The sequence below is a fragment of the Arachis hypogaea genome, chromosome 20 (assembly GCF_003086295.3).
Source record: "Arachis hypogaea cultivar Tifrunner chromosome 20, arahy.Tifrunner.gnm2.J5K5, whole genome shotgun sequence".
NCBI lineage: Eukaryota > Viridiplantae > Streptophyta > Magnoliopsida > Fabales > Fabaceae > Arachis > Arachis hypogaea.
In genome coordinates, this window is record NC_092055.1 from 69,144,223 (window position 1) to 69,154,042 (window position 9,820).

General features: G+C 40.2%; 1 protein-coding gene across 1 annotated transcript; it reads left to right on the plus strand.

Annotated features, from left to right (window-relative positions):
- The first annotated feature begins 5,794 nt into the window (after positions 1 to 5,794).
- Positions 5,795 to 6,493, plus strand: LOC112785925 (uncharacterized). Its single transcript, XM_025829349.1, has one exon. The coding sequence runs from the start codon at positions 5,795 to 5,797 to the stop codon at positions 6,491 to 6,493; it is 699 nt and encodes a 232-aa protein (XP_025685134.1).
- Positions 6,494 to 9,820: the final 3,327 nt, after the last annotated feature.

A 9,820-nucleotide genomic window follows, 5' to 3' on the forward strand; every position in this document is an offset into this window, starting at 1 on the left:
CTCTAAGTTTGGTGTTGGGAGGTTACAACATTGCTCTGAACATCTGTGAGGCTCCATGAGAGCCACTGTCAAGCTATTGACATTAAAGAAGCGCTTGTTGGGAGGCAACCCAATTTTTACTTATCTATATTAAATTTCTATTTTCTTTTGTTATTTTATGTTTTCTATAGGTTGATGATCATGTGAAGTCACAAAAACAATTGAAAAAGCAAAAACAGAAGGAAAAACAGAATGAAAAACAGAACACCCTGGAGGAGAAACTTACTGGCGTTTAAATGCCAGTAAGGGTAGTAGAATGGGCGTCAAACGCCCAGTCTGGCACCATTCTGGGCGTTTAACGCCAGAAATGGGCACCAGACTGGCGTTTAACGCCAGGAATGGGCAAGAAGCTGGCGTTAAACGCCAGAAATGGGCAGCAGCCTGGCGTTTAATGCCAGGATTGGCAGCAAGGGGCATTTTGCACGCCACATGGTGCAGGGATGAGAAATCCTTGACACCTCAGGATCTGTAGACCCCACATGATCTCCACCTACCCCACCTCTCTCTCTGTTCTTCACCCATTCACCAATCACCTCAATATCTCTTCCCCAAAAACCCCTCACCTATCAAATCCCACCATTCTTTTCACCACTCACATCCATCCTTCATAAAACCCCACCTACCTCATCATTTAAATTCGAACCACTTTCCCACCCAAACCCACCCCCATAATGGCCGAACCATACCCCCCTCTCCATTCCTATATAAATCCATCTTCACTCCTTCATTTTCACACAACATACACACTACCTAAGTTTGGCCGAAACACAAAGCCTACTCCATCTCCTCTATTTCTTCTTCTTCTACTTTCTTCTTTCTTCTTTTGCTTGAGGATGAGCAAGCCTTCTAAGTTTGGTGTGGTAAAAGCTAAAGCTTTTTGTTTTTCCATAACTATTTATGGCACCAAAGGCCAGAGAAACCTCTAGAAAGAGAAAAGGGAAGGCAAAAGCTTCCACCTCCGAGTCATGGGAGATGGAGAGATTCCTCTCAAGGGTGCATCAAGACCACTTCTATGAAGTTGTGGCCAAGAAGAAGGTGATCCCCGAGGTCCCTTTTAAGCTCAAAAAGGGCAAATATCCGGAGATCCGACATGAGATTCGGAGAAGAGGTTGGAAAGTTCTCACCAACCCCATTCAACAAGTCGGAATCTTAATGATTTAAGAGTTCTATGCCAATGCATGGATCACCAAGAACCATGATCAAAGTGTGAACCCGAACCCTAAGAATTGGCTTACAATGGTCCGAGGGAAATACTTAGACTTTAGTCCGGAAAATGTAAGGTTGGCATTCGATTTGCCTATGATGCAAGAGATGCACACCATACACTAGAAGGGTCAACTTTGATCAAAGGTTGGACCAAGTCCTCATGGACATCTGTGAAGAGGGCGCTCAATGAAAGAGTGATTCAAGAGGAAGCCGATTCAACTAAGAAGGCATAACCTCAAGCCCGTGGCTAGGGAATGGTTGGAGTTCATCCAACGCTCAATCATTCCTACTAGCAACCGATCTGAAGTTACTATAGACCGGGCTATCATGATTCATAGCATCATGATTAGAGAGGAAGTAGAAGTTCATGAGGTTATATCCCAAGAACTCTACAAGGTGGCGGACAAGTCCTCTACTATGGCAAGGTTAGCCTTCCCTCATCTCATTTGTCACCTCTGCAATTCAGCTGGAATTGACATAGAGGAAGACATCCTCAATAATGAGGACAAGCCCATCACTAAGAAAAGGATGGAGCAATTGAGAGAACCTCACCAAGAGCATGAGGAAACTCTTCATCATGAAATTCCTGAGATGCCTCAAGGGATGCATTTTCCTCCACAAAACTATTGGGAGCAAATCAACACCTCCCTAGGAGAATTAAGTTCCAACATGGGACAACTAAGGGTGGAGCACCAAGAGTATTCCATCCTCCTCCATGAAATTAGAGAAGACTAAAGAACCATGAGAGAGGAGCAACAAAGGCAAGGAAGAGACATTGAGGAGCTCAAGCACTCCATAAGATCTTCAAGAGGAAGAACAAGCTGCCATCACTAAGGTGGACCCGTTCTTTAATCTCCTTGTTCTTTATTTTCTATTTTTCGAAAATTGTGCTTTATGTTTATTTATGTTTGTGTCCTTATTACATGATCATTAGTGTCTAAGTGTCTATGCCTCAAAGCTATGAAAATGAATCCATCACCTTTCTTAAATGAAAAATATTTTTAATTGAAAAAGAAAAAGAAGTGCATGAATTTCAAATTTTAAAACAGTTTAATTATTTTGATGTGGTGGTAATACTATTGTTTTTCTGAATGAATGCTTGAATAGTGCATATTTTTGAATTTGATTGTTTATGAATGTTAAAATTGTTGGCTCTTGAAAGAATGATGGGAAAAGGAGAAATGTTATCTGATGATTTGAAAAATCATAAAATTGATTCTTGAAGCAAGAAAAAGCAGTGAAAAGCTTGCAGAAAAAAAAAGAGTCGAAAAAAAAGAGAAAAAAAAAGAAGAAAATCATGCAGAAAAAGCCAATACCCCTTTAAACCAAAAGGCAAAGGTGATAAAAAGGATCCAAGGCTTTGAGCATCAGTGGATAGGAGGGCCCACAGGAATAAAATCCTGGCCTAAGCGGCTAAACCAAGCTGTCCCTAACCATGTGCTTGTGGCGTGAAGGTGTCAAGTGAAAACTTGAGACTGAGCGGTTAAAGTCATGGTCCAAAGTAAAAAGAGTGTGCTTAAGAGCTCTGGACACCTCTAATTAGGAACTCTAGCAAAGCTGAGTCACAATCTGAAAAGGTTCACCCAGTTATGTGTCTGTGGCATTTATGTATCCGGTGGTAATACTGGAAAACAAAATGCTTAGGGTCACGGCCAAGACTCATAAAGTAGCTGTGTTCAAGAATCAACATACTTAACTAGGAGAATCAATAACCATATATGGATTCTGAGTTCCTATTGAAGCCAATCATTCTGAACTTCAAAGGATAAAGTGAGATGCCAAAACTATTCAGAAGCAAAAAGCTAAAAGCCCCGCTCATCTAATTAATACTGATCTTCATAGATGTTTGGAATTCATTGTATATTCTCTTCTTTTTATCCTATTTGATTTTCAGTTGCTTAGGGACAAGCAACAATTTAAGTTTGGTGTAGTGATGAGCGGATAATTTATATGCTTTTTTGGCATTGTTTTAGTATGTTTTTAGTATATTTTAATTAGTTTTTATTATATTTTTATTAGTTTTTAAATAAAAATCACTCTTCTGGACTTTACTTTGAGTTTGTGTGTTTTTCTGTGATTTCAGGTATTTTCTGGCTGAAATTGAGGGACCTGAGCAAAAATTTGATTCAGAGACTGAAAAAGGACTGCAGATGCTGTTGGATTCTGACCCCCCTGCACTCAAAGTGGATTTTCTGGAGTTACAGAAGCCCAATTGGTGCGCTCTTAATTGCGTTGAAAAGTAAACATCCTGAGCTTTCCATCAATATATAATAGTCTATATTTTGCCTAAGATATGATGGCCCAAACAGGCATTCCAAGTCAGCTCAAGAATTCTGGCGTTTAACTCCAAAACTGGCACAAAAGCTGGAGTTAAACGCCCAAACTGGCACAAAAGCTGGCGTTTAACTCCAAGAAAAGTTTCTACACATGGAAGCTTCAATGCTCAGCCCAAGCACACACCAAGTGGGACTGGAAGAAGATTTCTGCATTGATTACTTATTTCTATAAACCCTAGGCTACTAGTTCTCTATAAATAAGACCTTTTGCTATTGTATTTGGACGAATCTTTGGACGTTTAGTCCCTAGACCTTGGAGGCTGGCCATTCGGCCATGCTTACACCATTATCACTTTTATATTTTCAACGGTGGAGTTTCTACACACCATAGATTAAGGTGTGGAGCTCTGCTGTCCTTCATGAATTAATACAAAGTACTATTATTTTTCTATTCAATTCACGCCCACTTCTTCTCTAAGATATTCATTCGTTCTTCAACTTGATGAATGTGATAATTCGTGACACTCATCATCATTCTCACCTATGAACATGTGCCTTACAACCACCTCTGTTCTACTAGCAATAGCTTGAATGCGTATCTCTTGGGTTTTTGATCTAAGATTGGAACCTTCGTGGTATAGGCTAGAATTATTGGCGGCCATTCCTGAGATCCGGAACGTCTAAACCTTGTCTGTGGTATTCTGAGTAGGATCTGGGAAGGGATGACTGTGACGAGCTTCAAACTCGTGATTGTTGGGCGTGTGACAGACGCAAAAGGATCAATGGATCCTATTCCAACATGATCGAGAACCGACAGATGATTAGCCGTGTGGTGATAGCGCATTTGGAACATTTTCACTGAGAAGACGGGAAGTAGCCATTGACAACGGTGATGCCCAACATAAAGCTTGCCATGGAAAGGAGTATGAATGATTGGAAGAAGGTAATAGGAAAGCAGAGGTTCAGGAGGAACAAAGCATCTTCATACGCTTATCTGAAATTCCAACCAAAGAATTACATAAGTATCTCTATCTTTATTTTATGTTTTATTTATCTTTTAATTATCAATTCTCCATCACCATCTGAATTCGCCTGACTGAGATTTACAAGGTGACCATAGCTTGCTTCAAGCCGACAGTCTCTGTGGGATCAACCTTTACTCACGTAAGGTAATACTTGGACGACCCAGTGCACTTGCTGGTTAGTTGTGCGGAATTGTGACAAAGTGTGATTCACATTTAAGAGCTCCAAGTCCTTTGGCGCCATTGTTTATGATCATAGTTTCGCATACCACTCCACAAGAAGAAGATACCCCAGAAGTTGAAAGTGAATGGGAGCAAGCTAACTATGTGAATAATTCTTCCAGACTACCATATGATCCCAATGCCAAAACATACAACCCAGGTTGGAAGAACCACCCAAATTTTGGGTAGGAAAACCAACAGAACCACAGCCAAGATCACAAACCATACCACTCTAACCAATACAACAACTACAATCCTAACCATCAATCAAGCAACAATAGACCATACCACGGCACACAAAATGCACCCTACCATTCTAACCAACAACCATACAATAACCACCCTCAAGATGCATCATCCTTAAACCTACAACCATGTGATATCACTAACAATTTTGCAAGATTAGAGGCTGCTATGGCACAATTGACAAGGACTATTGCCACTGTTGCAGAGAGACAAGTGCAAGTTGAAAAGAAGATAGATGCAATCCAAGAAGAAGCTAAATCCAACATGAGGAACCAAGGGGCAGCAATCTCAAAACTGGAAGCACAAGTAGGAACGTTATCCAAGTAGATATCAATGCCCACACATACATTTCCTAGTGATACCATGGCCAACCCAAGAGGGAAATGCAAGGCCATCACACTAAGGAGTGGGAAGGTTGTGGAGGAGGCTTCCTCAAACCACAAATTGCAGGGAGAAGAAGATGCAATTGATCCAGGAACCAAGAAGGAAGAAGAGATGTCTACACTAGCTCCACCTAAGCAAATCTTGAAGCCATATCTACCAAAAGCACCATTCCCACAAAGACTGAGGAAAGATGGGAAGGACAGCCAGTTTTCTAGATTCTTGGAGATCTTTAAGAAGCTTCAAATTAATATACCTTTTGCTGAGGTATTAGAACAAATGCTACCCTATGCCAAGTTTCTACAGGAACTCATGACAAGGAAAAAAAACTAGGGGGAGAAAGAAACCATAGTGCTCACAGAGGAATGTAATGCCATCATACAAAGGAAGCTTCCCCAAAAGATGAAAGATCCTGGGAGCTTCCAAATTCCTTGCATCATAGGGGATATAAGCATTGAGAAGGCATTGTGTGATCTGGTAGCTAGCATTAACCTTATGTCCTTGGCCATGATGAAAAGAATGAGAATTGAAGAGGCCAAACTAACAAGAATGGCACTCCAATTAGCTGACAGAACATTCAAATTCCCTCATGGTGTGGTGGAAGATTTGTTGGTAAAGGTGGGAGAGTTTATCTTCCCAGCTGACTTTGTTGTGTTTGATATGGAGGAAGAGGCTAACACATCAATTATCTTGGGAAGGCCATTCCTAGCTACTGCTAGAGCTATAATTGATGTACAAAAGGGAGAGCTAGTCTTGAGACTGCTTGAAGAGAAGATGGTATTCAATGTTTTCAAGGCAATGATCTATCCAAAGGAGTCCATTGGTGAATGCATGATGGTAGACACAATGGAGAAGCTAGTCCAAGGTGTCCTAGAAGAAGAACAATGTGAAGAAATTATGGAGCTTGATCAACAAGCATCATGTGGTGAATTACCACAAGAAATCATACAAGACTCAATCATGATGGAGAAGACAAGCAAAAAGGAAGTGGAGGCACCAAGGTTGGAGTTGAAGACTCTGCCTCCAAGCTTGAAGTATGCCTACTTGGGTGACAACAACGCATACCCAATAATCATCAACTCAAGCTTGAGTAAAGAGTAAGAAGGGGAGCTTATCAATGTGTTGAGATAACACAAGGATGCCATAGGATAGACACTCTCTGATCTGAAGGGTATTAGTCCTTCAATATGCATGCATAAAATCCTTCTTGAGAAAGGTGCTAAGCCTTCAAGACAGCCACAAAGAAGACTTAATCCAACAATGAATAAAGTGGTGCAAAAAGAGGTGCTGAAATTATGGCAAGCAAGGGTAATCTACCCAATCTCAGACAGTCCTTGGGTGAGCCCAGTGCAAGTAGTTCCAAAGAAGGGAGGAGTCACTGTTGTGCCCAATGAAGCCACAAGAAAGGACCATTTTCCTCTACCATTCATGGATCAAATGCTAGAGAGGCTTGCCGAACATGAATACTACTATTTCTTGGATGGATACTCAGGCTACAATCAGATTGTAGTAGAACCCAAAGACCAAGAGAAAACTTCCTTTACATGTCCTTATGGTGTTTTTGCATATAGGAGAATGCCCCTTGGATTGTGCAATGCACCTGCCATATTCCAAAGGTGCATGCTTTCCATATTCTCTGACATGATTGAAAGGTTTATTGAAGTGTTTATGGATGACTTTTCTGTATTTGGTTATTCATTTTCTAAGTGCTTGCACCACCTTGCCTTAGTGCTAAGGAGATGTCAAGAAACCAACCTAGTTTTGAACTAGAAAACGTGCCATTTTATGGTCACTGAAGGGGTGGTTCTTGGTCACAAAATCTCCAAAAGAGGCATAGAGGTGGACAAAGCTAAGGTGGAAGTAATTAAGAAATTATCCCCACCTTGAAATGTCAAAGCAATTAGAAGTTTCTTGGGGCATGCTGGGTTTTATAGAAGGTTTATTAGAGACTTTTCAAAGATTGCCAAACCTTTAAGTAATTTGCTTGTCTCTAATGTACCTTTTATTTTTGACAAAGAATGCATGCAAGCCTTTGATGAGCTTAAAAACAGACTCTCCTCTGCACCTATTATAGCACCACCTAGCTGGAATTTACCTTTTGAATTGATGTGTGATGCATCAGATTTTGCTGTTGGTGCTGTCTTAGGATAGAGGAAAGATAAGCTAGTACATGTTATCTATTATGCTTGCAATGTTCTTAATGAAAATCAAAGGAACCACACCACTACAGAGAAAGTACTTCTTGCCATAGTCTTTGCATTTGATAAGTTTAGATCATATCTTATTGGTTCTAAATTCATTGTGTTTACTGGCCATGCAGCTCTTAAGTACTTGTTAAACAAGCAAGAATCTAAGCCTAAACTGATAAGATGGGTCTTGCTACTTCAAGAATTTAACATTGAGATTAAGGATAGAAGTTGAGAAGAGAACAAAGTGGCTGACCACTTATCTAGAATCCCAATTGAGGAAGATGAAGCACACAACATTGCAGTAAATGAGAGCTTTTCGAATAAACAATTGATGATGATTCAAGAAGGCCCATGGTTTGAGGATATAGCCAATTTCAAGGCTATTGGAGAACTACCATCCAACATCAACAAGCATATGAGAAGAAAGCTCATCAATAATGCTAAGCACTACATTTAGGATGAGCCTTATCTATTCAAAAGATGTACTGATGGGATCTTAAGAAGATGCATTTCTCATGAGGAAGGACAAGAGGTCCTTTGGTATTGCCACGGATCCACATATGGAGGACACTTTAGTGGAGAAAGGACTGCAACTAAGGTGCTGCAATGTGGATTCTTTTGGCCAACAATATTCAAAGATGCAAAAGAGTTTGTGACAAGGTGCAATAAATGTCAAAGAGCTGGAAACCTACCCAAGAAAAATGAAATGCCACAAAGATTCATCATGGAGTTGGAATTGTTTGATGTTTTGGGGACTGATTTCGTGGGACCATTCCCACCCTCATACTCAAACAATTACATACTAGTGGCTGTGGATTATGTGTCAAAATGGGTAGAGGCTATAGCTACCCCAACAAATGATAACAAAGTGGTGATCAATTTCTTGAGAAAAAATATATTTAGCTGGTTTGGAGTTCCAAGAGCTCTTATAAGTGATGGGGGGACTCACTTTTGCAACAAGCAACTTGAGACACTCCTCCTAAAATATGGTATCAAGAACAAGGTAGCAACCCCATACCACCAACAAACTAATGGTCAAGCTGAAATTTCAAATAGAGAGCTCAAGAGAATCCTTGAGAAGACTGTTGGGAACTAAAGAAAAGATTGGTCCAAGAAGCTAGATGATGCACTATGGGCTTATAGAATAGCTATTAAGACACATATTGGCATGTCTCCATACCAATTAGTGTTTGAGAAGGCTTGTCATCTACCAGTGGAGCTTGAACATAGAGCATTTTGGGCTCTAAAGATCTTGAACTTTGATAATCAAGCTGCTGGGGAAAGAAGATTGTTGCAACTCAATGAGTTAGATGAATTCAAATCACAAGCTTATGAAAATGCCAAGATCTACAAGGACAAAGCAAAGAAGTGGCATGACCAAAAGCTAGCTAAGAGGGAGTTTGTAGAAGGCCAAAAAGTGTTGCTATACAACTCAAGACTCAAGTTCTTCCCAGGGAAACTCAAGTCAAGATGGTCTAGACCCTTCACAATTCTTAAGGTTTCTCCCTATGGTCATGTAGATCTTATGGAGGACAAGCCACAAAGAAATTTCACTGTCAATGGCCACAGACTCAAGCATTATTTGGGGGACTCATTGGATGAGCAGAGAGTGAGCTACAACCTCAACTAAGGAGGAAGGGACGTCAAGCTAGTGACGTTAAAGAAGCGCTAGTTGGAAGGCACCCCAACATCCATATCCTTTCATTTTTCATGCTTTCTAGAAGTAGTTTATGTTAGTCACTTAGGTAGTTTGATTTTCAGCTCTGGTTGTTAGTTAATTAGTTAATAGTTCCTTGATTTTGTTTCTAGTTTGCTGGAAGTACAATACTTAGTGAGGTTGATTATTTGGGCTGAAGAACTAGCTAAAAAGCTAAGTTTGGTGTAGCCACTAACCCACTTAATTTAGGCTTACAACAGAACTTGACTGAATTAACCTTGGAAGTAAGCCCAAAAATTAAGTTTGGTGTGGCCACCACCATAGGAAATTCACACAGAAAACCCAATTTGGTTTAAGTTTGAATGCAATTATTAATTTGGGGGGGGTGCATGAATGGCCTCTTTATTGTGTACGTAGGGATTGGAAGTGGAAGCGTGTGAAAGAATTAAATTTATTCTACCCATTATGTACACATTAAAGTCCAATGATAAAACCAATTTACTATATGCAAAGAAATTAAGTTTGGTGTCCCAAAAGACACCCATTAATTGCTTTCAATTTAGAGAATGTGAAGCATTTTTA